The 14,834-nt window shown below is 43.3% G+C and overlaps 1 protein-coding gene across 2 annotated transcripts in view; it reads left to right on the top strand.

The window, feature by feature from the left end:
- Positions 1–14,834, top strand: part of NEDD4 (NEDD4 E3 ubiquitin protein ligase) — a 75,024-nt gene that overhangs the window by 59,790 nt on the left and 400 nt on the right. For both annotated transcript variants that reach the window (XM_080934028.1, XM_080934027.1), the window contains 12 exons: positions 718–783; positions 3,694–3,923; positions 4,174–4,295; positions 4,386–4,456; positions 5,293–5,388; positions 5,701–5,774; positions 6,014–6,074; positions 7,471–7,530; positions 8,279–8,386; positions 9,207–9,303; positions 11,830–11,902; positions 12,529–14,834. The exon at positions 12,529–14,834 is cut by the window's right edge and continues 400 nt beyond it. In XM_080934028.1, the coding sequence (XP_080790154.1) occupies positions 718–783; positions 3,694–3,923; positions 4,174–4,295; positions 4,386–4,456; positions 5,293–5,388; positions 5,701–5,774; positions 6,014–6,074; positions 7,471–7,530; positions 8,279–8,386; positions 9,207–9,303; positions 11,830–11,902; positions 12,529–12,631 (1,161 nt within the window). In that variant the 3' untranslated portion in view covers positions 12,632–14,834. The remainder of the gene's footprint in view (positions 1–717; positions 784–3,693; positions 3,924–4,173; positions 4,296–4,385; positions 4,457–5,292; positions 5,389–5,700; positions 5,775–6,013; positions 6,075–7,470; positions 7,531–8,278; positions 8,387–9,206; positions 9,304–11,829; positions 11,903–12,528) is intronic.

Below are 14,834 nucleotides of genomic sequence, written 5' to 3' on the forward strand. Positions count from 1 at the left end.
GATGCTGGGCCTGTAGGGTGCTTAGCCCGTGGCGGGATAAGAGGCAGCTCCTGACATCTCATAGCCCATACCTGCTGTTTGAGCCATGTTCATGTTTATACTATTCTTGAGCTGGGTTAATTTATAGGAAACTCTCATGGTTGCTTTTCCATTTCTTCAGATTTTGTTTAATTCACAAAATTAAAGAAAATTGGATATACAGATTTTTTTGGTTTTTAGATTAGTATCTAGTATCTTGATGTGTACTCTTTCAAAATAATAAGTAAGAAAGGGAACTCTTAGAAGTTTAAGGGGAAAAAATGTTTTCCTAATTTTTCCTTTAACAGAGAAGGTATTCAAAGCCTTTTCAAAAAGTAGAAATTTTTGTTTCTAAATTTTCTCTGCTTGAAAGACTTAGTTTCCCTCTGGCATGTCACATTTTAAGAATATTGCATGAACTGGGAATGGTGACACATTCTGTGAACCCCAGAAGTCACAGGCAGGTGGATTGCTGTGAGTTCATGGCTGGCCTGGTCTACATAGAAAATCAAAGATAGCTTGTGACACGTAGAGAGACTGTCTTATAAAAGGGAAAGAAATTGCATGACTAGAATTGTAGCCTGCGATATTGCTGATTGTAAGTTTATTTTAAGGAGAATATCTAGGGGAACATATGTTTTTAGAATAAGAACAACCTAAACCTCCTTTTTTTTTTTTTCCAAATTTTTTCAACTAAAGGCAGTGCCCTACTCCAGAGATTACAAGAGAAAGTATGAGTTCTTCCGAAGGAAGCTGAAGAAGCAGGTGGGTGACATTAATAGCGTGGTGTGTGTGTTTTACTTTTTTTTTTTTAAGATTTATTTATTTTATGTATATGAATACACTATATCTGTCTTCAGACACACCAGAAGAGGGCATCAGGTCTCATTACAGATGGTTGTGAGCCACCATGTGGTTGCTGGAAATTGAACTTAGGACCTCTGGGAGAGCAGCCAGTGCTCTTAACCTCTGAGCCATCTCTCCAGCCCTGTTTTCAATTGTTTATAAGATTCATTTATTATGCATGTATGAGTGTTTTTTCTCATGCATTCATGTATGTATAAATGCATGCCTGATGTTGTGCCTGTGGAAGCCAGAAAAGAGTGCTGGGTCTCTGTAACTGCAGTTAAGGATGATTAAGCTGCCCTGTTGGCCTGAATCTGTCCTTTGGGCCATTGAGCCATCTCTCCAGCTCCATCATTTTTAAGAGATAATTGCTCTGTGAGCTCAAGGCCAGCCAAAGATACATACTTATGTGTGTTTCTGTGTGTGTGTGTTATAGTTGCCAAGGCATTATATCCCCGTGGACCTATAGGTTTTAAGCTGCCCACTGTGAATCCTGTGAGCTGAGCTCAGGTCCTTTGTGTGAGTAGTACATGCTCTCAACTAAGCCATCTCTCCAATCCTGAGATGCATATATTTTAGATAACTTACTAAATAGCATGTGTATTTACCAGGAGACTTTGTAATTTAGAAAAACATGAGACAGTTGGCTTAGACTCTGTCCTCCTGGGGTTTGGTCTTTGTAACTTGGTGTCAGGAGATTTTTTTCTTCCTGTTTTGTGATTGTGTTGCAGACTGCACCCTTAGTTAGTAGCCATCCCTTCTCAGCTGTAGAAGCAGCACATTTTTGCAGTTTCAGTTTAGCAGTGAGCGCAAGTGCAGACGCACGGTGCTGTCACTCATTTCCTTATGCAGCCATGTCCTCACTCCTCCCCATGACCAGCCTTCATTACGTTCAGAATTACATCATCCTTTGGTAGAGCCCGCAGTTTAAATGCCTTCCTCATGGACTGGTTCTTTCCTCCTTTCCCTGCAGTTCAGAAGCGAGGCCACCAGGTGGCAGTGCTGCATTTTTGGGTTCCATTCTGGTGATTTTTGTACATTCAAAGTGATGGGTTGGATACCACGGTTTTTCATTCACAAATCAACAAAATGAAACACTACTTTATTTATCCTTAAACAATAGATTTGTATATAAATTTTTACTTTTAGGCATTCTGATTTTAAAGCATTTGATGAGGGATATGGGTAAATTTGATATCTTGAGTTCGAAGCTAGCAGCTCTTTATAGAGTTTTAGAACAAGAATTACACAGAGAAACTCTGTCTCAAAAAAAAAAAAAAAAAAAGATTTTTTTCTTTTTAAAGTTGGGAACTTGGGCCTGGTGGTGAATACCTTTTATCCCAGGGCTTAGGAGGCAGGAGTAGGCAGGTTTCTATGAGTTTGAAGCCCGTTTTGTCTGCAGAGAGAATTCTAGGACAGCCAGGGCTACATACTGAGAACATACCTAAAATGGGGGGGGGGGGATACAGTAGTGAGAAATTGAGGAAGATGATGAATTTGAATATTGACCTCCAGCCTGCACATTCACACACGCGCAGATTTGTCCTCTGACCTGCACGTGACATTGTTGCCTACATGTCCCTGTCTACACACATGCGCACATGCATACACACCACTCAATTTTTAAATATAAATAAATAAATCATTAGTGTTTTGAATCCATAATGGGGCCCAGGATGGCCTCCAAATCTCAGCAGTCTTTCTGCCTTTGGTCCGCCCAGATCTCACTCTTGCAATCCCATGGATCCTGTTAGTTTGGACTTGACAGGACTTAATTCTCAGGCTGTACTGCACAGTCCTTGAGGATGCAGCCACATCTGATAGAGGTTGTTGCTTCTATCCCCACACTGTATCCTGCAACCCACCCCTGGAGTTTAAGTTTCTTTTCCCCATCCCTCCTCTGCCTGCATCCAGGTGCCTGGTAATCACTTCTCTCCCCCTCCTGCCATCCTTTAACCTTCAGAAAACCAGTGCGGTGCCTATAGTGCTTCTGTGGGCTGTGGGCTGTTGATGCTGAGTTTCCCTGGGACTTTCTCTTTTCCCTAAACATACTAACAGGTGTACTCCTAAGAGCTGGTCTTTCTTTGAATTGGCAGAAGGCTGAGAATTTCTTCTAACAGTACCCACTTTAAAATTATACACAAAGCATTCAGGGATAAGATACTCAGATGCATATTATACAAGTTACAGTGCAGTCTGAGGCATGGTTATTTGTGTTTGTCTCCAGAGCACTGGGAATTCAGACCTTGGCTTCCGCTGACTCTAGTTTTATTGTGTTAATAAAAAGCATATTGTAGTGTCTCAATGAATGGTTGTGCTCATGATGCTCAGAGGAGAGTGCCTGGCACAAGAGTAAGAACAGGCAGGTAGCGAGCAGTCCGAAGTGGGCCTGCGTCCTGACAGCCGAGTGGGCAGACCTGCACCTTAATGCTAGCACAACACTGGCCAAATGCCTTCCAGGGCCCATTCTCTCACCTTTAGTCTTTAGACATAGAAACCAGAAATGATACCTACGTTCTGCCATGTAGAATGTTAAGACCACACTTCCAAACTGGATGTGGGTGTGCTTACCATAAAGTCCAGACTGGGTAGGGTGGGAGGGGGCTGTTAGGGTACAAGATCTTGAGCTCTAGGCTAGCCTGAGCTATATAGCAAGTGAATGGCCAACCAGGATTACAAAATTGGACCCTGTTTCTTAAAGCAAGGCAGGGAAAGAAAGGTCAGTATCTCTAAGTGGGTTTTTCCTGGTGGCTTCCTTAAAAGGGAAGGGCTGTGGCACCTAGTGAAGTGTGGGAAAAACACTGGCTGATCTAAAACATTCCTCTGCAGACTGACATTCCAAACAAATTTGAAATGAAACTTCGCCGTGCAAACATTCTGGAAGATTCTTACCGGAGAATTATGGGTGTGAAGAAAGCTGACCTTCTCAAGGCCCGACTCTGGATTGAATTCGATGGCGAAAAAGGCCTTGACTATGGAGGCGTTGCCAGAGAGTGGTTCTTCCTCATCTCAAAGGAGATGTTTAATCCTTACTACGGCCTGTTTGAATATTCCGCTACGTAAGTTACTCTTCCTTCCCAGGTCTGCCTCAGCCTCCTGATTAGCTAAGACATCAGCCACATGCCCCCATGCCTCTCATAAATACTTCAAATGGCTTTGTACAGATGGTAAAATAACTAGTCTCCAACATTAGCTTGCATTCAGATCCAGTGGTTTTAGAAGAGGAAATTTTTAGTATCGTTTGCCTAAGTAGATTTATTGTTCTATGAAATACTGAGAGGATCACATGAATGTGGTTTGTCTTTACAGGGATAATTACACTCTCCAGATAAATCCAAACTCGGGCCTGTGTAATGAAGATCACCTGTCATACTTCAAGTTCATTGGCCGAGTGGCTGGGATGGCAGTTTATCATGGCAAGCTGTTGGATGGTTAGCATCGAGTACCAAACTTTTAATATGTGCTTTTGTTGTTGTTGTTGTTGATAATAGTCATCTTAAAAATACTTTGTTTCTTATAAGGGTTTTTCATCCGCCCCTTTTACAAGATGATGCTTCAGAAACTGATAACACTGCACGACATGGAGTCTGTGGTAGGTCTCTTATGCACTGGAATATGGAGGATTTAATAGGCAGGTGATTACTTTCGTGAATTGGCTTAATGGTGGTTGCACATGCTGAATGTGTGCTGTGCCACTAAGCTGCATATGCAGCCCGGATAATTTATATTAAAAACAGACAATGGATTTTAATGTGTCAAAATGTAGACAAGGGCTAAGGAGACGATAGCCCAGTGGGTGAGAGCATTTGCTGGGCCCAAGTCCATATCCTTGCACCACTTTCGGCAATTGACTCTTTGTTACTCTTTCTTGTTGGAGACAATGTCTTACAGGAGCACAGGCTCCTGAGCCTCCTGCCTCTTCTTCTGGATGCTGCGAGTACAGGTTTATGCTTTTCTAGGAACCAAACCCAGGGTTTTACACATGGTTGTAAGTACTACACCAGTTGAGTGAACCACATCACCCACTCCAGCAGGAGTCTTTGTAAAGAGCACATAGTTATTTTGTGAGTTGGTTAAAACTCTTTAGTACCAGCCAACAATGAACTCAGACATTCGACATACGATCTCACAATTCTAGTGCTAGGAATTTAGATGTGTGCCTATGCCCAGCTTTTTATACACTGGTGGGGATCCAAACTCAGATCCGCATGATGGACTGAGCATCTCCCCAGCCCATCAATATAGTTGTCATGGATGTTCAGGTATCTTTCTGTATACAGATTTTTTTTTTTAAGTGCAGTTTTTTCTTAGTAGCTCAATAGTAGAGCATGTGCCTAGAATATACAATTCTAGGCTGAGTTCAATTCTTAACAATATAAGATTAATTAATTAACTAATTAATTAATTAGAGTACAATTTTCCTTCTAGGATAGTGAATATTACAGTTCTCTGCGATGGATTCTTGAAAATGACCCGACGGAGCTGGACCTGAGATTTATCATAGATGAAGAACTGTTTGGACAGGTCTGTGGATTTCCAGACACTGTAGATGTCATTTGTAAGGCAGTGTTGTGCACCTGAGCGTGGCCATCAGCGTGCACTCGGACACTCCTGTGCTCAGCTCGTGCGTTCATTGTCTAGTAGTAAAAGCGTCTCTGAGCCAGCGCCTCTTGCACTGACTGACGTGTGACTCACTGTTTATTTCAGTAGAAGTAATACTTAAGTTTTCTTAGCTTCTAACTTTTGGATGAGTTTAAAACACCAGGCTTGTGTTGTAACTTGTGCACATGTCTCTCCTCACTTTCTTTATGAAAACAACCTTTATCTTTAATTTAGACACAGCAACACGAACTGAAAAATGGTGGATCGGAGATTGTTGTCACCAATAAGAACAAAAAGGAGTATATCTAGTGAGTACTTTATTTCTCAATATTTCCTTCTTCTCTCTTCTTCCTCCCTCCAAGGATTTGTTCTTTACTTGCTCATTCTTCCCCCATGCCAGGAAAGCAAACCTGGTTCACCTGCTTCTGTTGGCTTTTGCCTTGGACCCAGCTAGTCTATTTCTCAGTGGAATGAACATATTCTAAAAATTTGTTCTTGGTTTGTATGGGGGAAGAACAGAAAGAAAACTGTTTTTTTCTTCTTTTAGCCTTGTAATACAATGGCGATTTGTGAACCGAATCCAGAAGCAAATGGCTGCTTTTAAAGAGGTAGGTACACGCAGCGAACACTCTTGCTTGACATACACAAATGTGAACAGTCCGCTCATCTGAGAGGGATAAGGTGTGACGACGGGCTTTGTGAAGCCTTTATCTTTTTAGTTTGGTTTTGTTTTTAAAATAGTATGCATGCCCGTGGAGATCAGTAGAGGACTTCTGGAGTGTACAAGGCTCAGACTCAGTATATATTTAGAGGTACCCTGGCCATAAAGCTAGATAGAATTATAACTTAAGACAACCCATTTATTTCAATCCTTGATTCTGCCATGTGGCTGGTTGCCTCTGCTCGGGTGCTTTATGTCAGTCTCACTGTATCTTCCTGCTCTGGCTGTCTTCCAGAACTGGAATCTTAGTGGGAATTTGGAAGGGAGTAGCAAAGTGGGGATTAAGCTTGAAACTAGAGGAGCACAGAAGAAGATCCCTGAGTGAGCGGCCATGCCAGTGAGAATGAGTGTCGTTAGTACTCTGAATGGTGGCAATGAACAAAGGTGCAGATATGCCACGATTGGGGACTGAGTCATGATTACTACAAGTCCCAAGCCAGCCTGGGCTACATAGTAAGATTCTGTTAAAAAGTGTGTTGTAGGGGTAGGAGGGGGAAAGATAAGTAGTGTTAAGAGCAGGCTGAGCTGTTGAGATGCTTCAGTGTGCTGCCAAATCTGAAGACGTGGTTTTGAACCCTAGGCACATATAGTCACGTAGTGGAAGGAGAGAGCTGATTCCTGCAAGCTGTCCTCTGACCTCCATATATGCATTATAGGACATTTGTACCCATACATTTACAGACACATAGGCACATATGTAATGTTTTAGAAGCAGACAAAAACCAAAAAGGATAGAAATACAAAGTGTTCCAAAAAGGATAGAAATACAAAGTGTTCACCAGGTAGCTGCAGGGCACACCTTGGCTCTGTCTGCAGCATATCAGGTGGCAGTGTGGTGGAGGGGCTGTCAGAATACAAATGTCTGGATTTAACTTTATATATTCTCACTCGGCTGTGAAAGGAAGAAGTGAGAGGTGACTTTAAGGCAGATGAGGCTTAGGCAGGCTTAGGTGGAGGGATGAAGAGGAAGAGGGAGCTGAGGAAGCAGCCGAAGGAGATGAGGCCTGCTGAGGGGTCTCCATCCTGCAGTGAGGCATGGCTAGGATGGGGGATGGCCTTCTGTCTGCCTCAGTCTCCTCAGTACTGTAAAAAAGAAATGAAGAGGGAAGGAGGCTTTTAGCATAGCTACTTAGAGAAATAAAGACAGAATAGCCATATCAAGATCCCAATCATGGGTGTGTAGTGGCAAAATCTGTGTAGAAGTGAGACTGTTCCCATCCCACAGGATGCTGGAGCATGGCTGAGCCTGCTAACTAGCTTTGGACACATTCCTTCCCTTCTAGGGGTTTTTTGAACTGATACCACAGGATCTCATCAAGATATTCGATGAAAATGAACTCGAGGTAAGAACTGTTTCTGCTGTGCTTGGGAATGTAGTTCAGTGTTTAGCGTTTTCAGGTCCTGGATTCAGTCCTCAGCACCATTGGTGTGGAGTAGAGGGGATGGAGGAGGGGGAGGAAGGGAAAGTATGGCAGTTTGTGGGGAGGAGATGGGAAGAAGGAAGGCCGGGGCTTCCTTAGCACCATCCTCAGTACAGTGTGGAATGGGTGTGGTAGTGCACACCTCTTACCCAGCACTTGGGAGATGGAAGCAAGAAGACCAGTAGTTTGTGTCATCCACAGCTGCATTGTTTGAAGCTAACCTGGGCTACAGGAACCCTGACTTTAAAACAAGAGAACTGGAGGGCCCGCAGGATGTCTCAGTGTAAAAAGCACTTACCACCAAGCCTAACAGCCCGAGTTTGACCCCTGGATGGACTCCGAAGAGCTGTCCTAACATTATCAACTCCCACCATGCTGCCACACATATATACATGCAGTAAAATAGGTTGAGAAAGAGAAGTATTATGTTAAAAAAGCTTTGGCTGGATGTAGTGGTGCATGCCTCTAATCCCAGCAGAGGGACAGAGGCAGGTAAACCTCTGAATTTGAGGCCAGTCTGCTCTACATATATAATATGATATGATATAACATAACATAACATAACATAACGAGTTCCAGAACATCCCCCTGTCTCCGGGGAAAGCCAACAGCTTTGCACCGGTTTTTCCTGCTCACAGTTCTGACTGCATATTTGCATATCTGTCTGCAGCTTCTCATGTGTGGTCTGGGAGATGTGGATGTGAGCGACTGGAGGGAGCACACAAAATACAAAAATGGATACACCCTAAACCACCAGGTCATCCACTGGTTCTGGAAGGTAATCTCAAACGCAGAGATCAGTTGTGCTGTGCCACCTCTGCAGAGAGGTGCATTACACTGAAACATGCCGGCAAAGCAAACAGGCCTTTAATTTTGCATGATATGCCTTGGAGTGTGAGTCCACCTTCCCTGATATAAAGAGGTAAGTAGGGAAAGCATTCAGAATTGTAGGAAATTCACCCTCCCCACCCCCCAAAAAATGGGGGGAGGGTGGAGAGATGGCAGTTGTAGGAAATGAACTGAAATAGGCACAGTAGCTTTCACCAATATGGGGGTCTCTCTCACAGAATTTGTAATAACCTGCAACATGGCTCCTCTAAATTCTTACAGATAGGCCTTTCAGTATTATCAATACATGTAATTGTTAAAGGTTTTGTGTATGTGTGTGAGTTTGTGTCACTACAATATTTGTAGAAGCCAAAAGAGGGTACAAGATTCCCCTGGAAGTACAGTTGCAGACAGTTGTGAACCAATGTGTGGGTGCTGGGAACTGAACCCAGGCCATGTACAAGAGCAGTAAGCCTTCTTAACTGCTGAGCCATCTCTCCATTCTAAGAAAAGTCCTAGAAATATATTGTTTTGAGAGCAAGAACAAAACATTAGTGATTATTCTTTAAATTCTAATGACTTTTCTTTCAAGATAAGTGTTCTCTGTGTAGACCTGACTATCCTGCAACTCACTTTGTAGTCCAGGCTGGCTTCAAACTCAGAGAGATCCACCTGCTGTCATCGCTGCCTTGGGGGCTCTAATGGCTTTTCCAGGACAATGTGTTGTGTATGTTCAGTACTCTTCTAGCAGAAGTCTTTCTGTTTTTCAGGCTGTTTTGATGATGGATGCAGAAAAAAGAATACGCTTACTTCAGTTTGTTACTGGTACATCCCGTGTGCCTATGAATGGATTTGCTGAACTCTATGGTGAGGATCCCATGTAGATCTCACACAAGTGCACAAGAACTGACTGTCACTCTCATAGCTGGAGAGTCTAAGCTTTTACCGTTTCAAGTTTAATTTAATTTTTAAAAATGTAGGGCTTGGGAGACAACTTGATTGGTAGAATGCCGGCCAAGACCATTTGGCAAGGTGCAGGTAGGTCAGAGACCCTGCCCCAGGAAGAGAAGTGGGTGGAGCCATCACTGGTGTGTGGTTCAGTTACTTTCTGTCCCTGAGCACTAAACTATGGTCCTAGAACGGCAGCCCCTCTAGCCCAGTTTCTCCTTCCCAAACTTCCTCGTGTCATTCTGACCCTTTCGTTGCTACTTCATAACTGTAATTTTGCTGTTATGAATCATAAATGCCTGTTTTCCAGTGGTCTTAGGTGACCCTGTAATGGGGTTGTTCAACTCCCAGGAGGGTCGCAACCCACAAGTTGAGAACCACGGCTCTCACATACAGAGCGGAGACAAAAGTGGAGTAGCTGACATCTGTGCACTGGAGAATGCACTGTCTTTAGAACTACACTAAAGGTCTGGAGAGATGGCTCAGTGGTTAAGAGCACTGACTGCTCTTCCAGAGGTCCTGAGTTCAAATCCCAGAAACCACATGGTGGCTCACAACCATCTGTAATGGGAAGAACTACACTAAAGAAAGTGAAATTGCCCCTCTTCCCCAAGGATTCGCCTCCTGCTACGTCAGCCACCACAGTTAAAGGGCATTTCAGTAAAGAGCAGAACACAGTCACACGCCTGTGTGAGGTGCCAACACTTTATTTCAGGCATTCAGAGAGACTTGAAACATTGTCCACAGATTAGGAAGAACTTAACAATTTCTTAGGAGCTAAAGTAAGTTTACCAAAGCTTTCTTGGTTAGAGAGTCCTTTTGTGGTTTGGTGTGAGCTGTGGTATAGACTCTCAGAAGGTTCCTCGTTCTTTTGGAGATGGTGGGACCCCAGATAAGATCACATGTAGCTCCCTCTCTCCTTTTATTTTTTTATTTTATTTTATGTGCAATGGCATTTCCCATTCATATATGTCTGCTTGCCCATGGGTGCCAGAAGAGGAGCTCAGATCTCCAAGTGCTGTGAGTCACCCAGTGTGTGTGCTGGGAGCCCAACTCAGGTCCTCTGCAAGAACAGTGTGGGCTCTTACCAGCTAAGCTCTCTCCAGCCCCGGCACTGAAAGTTGTAGCTGTAATCTGATCATGGAGGACAAAATATAGAAAGTTGTGCCTCTAAGAAACCTGGCAACAGTGCATGCACATTTGGAAGTGATTATAGGATTTAAGTAGAAGAGTGGAAAGATCAGGATGTAAGCTTGGTTATCTGATGCTTTGGATGTTGAGGACTGAAGAGCGCTAAGTAGAAACTCTGAAAGAGAAAGAAAGGCAATTTCTAAAATGTCCATAATGAGAAAAATTGCAGACAGTGTAGTAGGGTCACGTGCACATAAAATACTCTAGGCTAGCAATTCTCAACCTGCGGGTCATGACCCTTTGGGGGGAATCACATTGGATATTTACATTACAGTCCATATCACTAGCAAAATTAGTTATTAAATATTAATGAAATAATTTTATGATTGGGGGTCAACACAACATGGGAGGGGCTGTATTAAAGGGCTGCAACATTAGGAAGGAAGGGTGAAAACTGCTCAGGAAGACTTGTAAGTCCCAGTACTTGGGAATCTGAAGTACAAAGATTGTCAAGTTTGAGGCCACCCTCAGCTATATTGTGAGTTCCAGCACAGTCTGGACCAAAAGTAAAACCCAGTCTTGAACAACAAACAATCCCTTTCGCCATAACTCAGCAGGTCAAGGCCCTTGCTGCCAAGCTTGATGACCTTAGTTAAATCCTCAGAACTCACAGGTGGAGAGAGAACTCCTACAGAACCCCCACACATGTATGTTTAGATACAGAGAAAATAATAATGAATGATTATAATTTACATGTTTTAAAAGCTAAGACTGTAGTTCAGTAGTAAGGCTTTCATAGCATGTAGGAGGCCCTAAATTCAACTTTGAAAAACAAATCAAACAAGAATAACCACAAAGAAACCACACAAAACTCTCTCCATGGCTACCTCTTGAGCTAGAATTGTAATGATTCTTTCATCCTTCAGTTGAGTTTTATCCTGTTATTGTCAGTTTTTTACAGTGATATTACATAATCAGGGGGAAATTAAAACTTTTCAGTGAGAATCAAAAGCAAAAAGAAAGCCTTTCCTTCCTCCCTGTACCTGTGAAGAAAGTCCTGATTCAAGATGCAGCTGAGTCAGGTCTAGCACAATGCTGAGTGTCACCAGGTGTGCCACTGTGGGACAGAAGGGCATAGCACCCTCAGGTGAAGTGACAGTTTGTTTTATGACTCAGCAGTGAATCCTTGCACAGGGGAGGCCTCGTTTTCTGATTCGTTTTCCTGTGTATGCAAGTTCTATATATGGCAAAGTGTGCTTCATAATGTCTAGGGCCTTGTGCGTAAATAAACCACAGAAACTCATCTCCCCACAGGCTCGAATGGACCACAGTCCTTCACAGTGGAACAATGGGGCACCCCAGACAAGCTGCCAAGAGCACATACCTGGTGAGTAGCTGTTTTACCCTAAACAGGGCATAGTCCCTCCCTGCTGGCCTAGGAGCAGCCCTGCTATACCCTCTTGTAGTAGGTGTGTGGCAGCCTTAGAAGACGGGAAGGGACAGGAATACGGCTCCAGAAACCCATGTTGCTTGGGCTCAGAATCCAGGCAGCTAAAGATAGAGAGGCCCAGGTGTGGAGAGATTACTTATTAGTTAAAAACGCTGACTATTCCTGAGTTCATTCCCCTGCATCCACATGGTAGTGAGATCTGTAATGAGATCTGATGCCCTCTTCTGGTGTGTCTGATAGCAGCTACATGTACTTATACATAAAATAAATACATTTTAAGTAAAAAAGAGAGAGGCCTAACTAGACTGTTGAATATATATGTATATATTTTGCCTGGTTCCCCAAAGTGCTAGAACATTCCATCTTGAAGGCTAACATGGTCTAGGAACCCAGTTATTTGGAGATGGTTGTGAGAATAAGATTGCACAGGACCTCTTTGGCTGTTGTGACCTCTGATAGCAATGATGGAACATGCTCTTGACAAGTAGCAGTGGTACTGTTGTTACCATGGTGACATTTCCCCATCTCTGTCAATCCTAACCAGATCCTCTCAATCTTTTCAGCTTCAATCGCCTGGACCTGCCACCCTATGAATCCTTTGAAGAACTCTGGGATAAGCTTCAGATGGCAATTGAGAACACGCAGGGCTTTGATGGGGTTGATTAGATTATAAGGAACAAGCTGTGGTATCTTATACACCACAGTTTCTAAGCAAAAGCAAAAACAAAATCACATTTTAACATTTTCCAGATAACTTCTAAAAGATGGTCACTGGCTCTTCCCACAGAGACCAGAGGACAGTTTATCCATGACTTCAGCCACCACCATGCTGACCTGTTCATTTGTCCAGTTGCTTTGTCTAGTTGTTGGGGTTCATGTGTACAACAGGATGTGAGTCCTGTGTGCCTGAGTTCTGACCGTATCTCATCTTGCTAGGAACATCCTTACGAAACTACTGAGATTCCAACTGTGAAGTATCTGTTAGCTGGTGGGAAAAATTTGATGCTTTTTTAAGATGAAATTTGGACAAAGGAAGTCTTTAGCGATTAGTAAACTGCGACATACGTAGTACCACATGTCGCTCCTTATTCTGTAGACCTGCGTAGTGTACCTTATCGCCTAGACCCTTTAAGCCGCCTTGGAAAATGTATCACACGTGTTTTTAGTCACTTAAGTCACTTGTTTAAAAAAAAAAGTTACTCTTCACTTGGGAAGTATTTCACGTTTGTTAGCATGCAGCTTGAACCTACAGGCAGTTCTGCAGACAAGTGGAGCAAGCTTCTGTTTGTAATGTGTAGTAAGTATTAGGCCTCTTTTTTGCCTGTGCATCCTCAAGGCTAGAGTCATGTGTTAGCGCATTAGAATTCCTTAAAACACAAAACAGGCTCCACAACGCAGTGTTTCTAAGCATGCCGTGAAGAACCGAGTTACACATATGACTTGCCCTTACCAGCCACTCTTCACGCTTGCAGTCACGTAGTACTTATGTTTATGGACTTCATTATGTTTACAGATTAAGCAAATTTCTGTAGTTGCGTTTTTATATTTTTAGTATCACATTAGTATAAAAATTTGTTTAAAATAACCAAAGAGTAGTTCGATGCATAATTTGTATGAATTTGTTACCAGTTTCTTATGCTTTCTTAAAAATACTGTTTCCTATGAAAATTATGTTTTATTAAAAGTCAAAAACCCTTGGAGCAAAATGCTCCAGGTGGAACCCCACTGTAACAAGACTGAAGTACAGGAAGAGGTCCCATGCATGAATCTGCACATAAACAGTGCTGGCTGGCTGTGTCCCAGGCCCTCGAGATAACCTTGTCAGCAATGAAATCCAGCTCCATCTTCATCCTCAAGCTTAGAATGTGTAGGTGACTTTGCTAACAGTGGAAAGTAGGAGTTAGCAGAATAAGGCAGAAGGGCAGGGAGGCGAGGCCCTAGTCCAACTGCAAGAGCATATCTGCCAAGTTTCCTTTATTCACCTTACACTGGTGACTGCATGGAAAATGTCCTTATGTGACAAAAGCCGAGCCTGTTAATTCATGTAAGCTTGTGTTATAAACTTTCTGGGATGCTTATAGTGGCCTATGGGAGCTGTAAGGGATACTTGGGGCCATTGGTTTAAGCTTCTTGTCTCTAACATGATTAGTGCCTATCAGCCCATGGTAGGGATTTCAGTGACAAAAGCAAAAATGTTTTCCATGGGTCACACCATCATGTTGGTCAGGGAAAGACACCCCCAGGCCAGTGCATGCTTTCAGAGTGTCTTGATCAGTCAACCAAGCATAGCCACCATCCCATCTGGAGTTTATCATTGGCCAGCTGAGCCTGCAGCACAGGGCTCCAGTTTCCCCATCTGGCACATGTGAATAGCTGTGCACACCCTTTCTGTCTCTCAAGGCTATCTCAACTTCTTTAAAAAGGTACTTTTCTGTAAGCCACCAGAGTCTCAACTGTCTCCCCTCCCAGTGAACATGTTCAGCTAAAGATAAAGTGATTTACAGTAGGCGAGGATGATCCCTAATGTGTGCTGGCTTGTGTGTGTATTCATGTATGGATCTCAGCGCCAGAGTTCACTTTCTTCATAGTGGCAGAGTAGCCCTGATGTGGGCTGGTGGAGTATCTGGAACATCCCTGTTGTGTGGAACTAAGGGTGAGACTGTCTCGTGAAAACAGAATTGTACGGTGTCCCTGAGAACTCATCCACAGCAGAGCTTAGAAAACACGAGCTTCTTCCTCACACCTATTTCCCCCTGGATGATTCAGTGACTTCACTAGAACCTGGTGTTAAGAAGACCAGGTGTGTCCCCACCCCTATCCCCAGGTGTATGATGAGGGTCCAGAGGGACCCTGGGTGGAACACTACAGC

The sequence above is a fragment of the Micromys minutus genome (genome assembly GCF_963924665.1).
Source record: "Micromys minutus genome assembly, chromosome: 21".
Taxonomy (NCBI): Eukaryota; Metazoa; Chordata; class Mammalia; order Rodentia; family Muridae; genus Micromys; species Micromys minutus.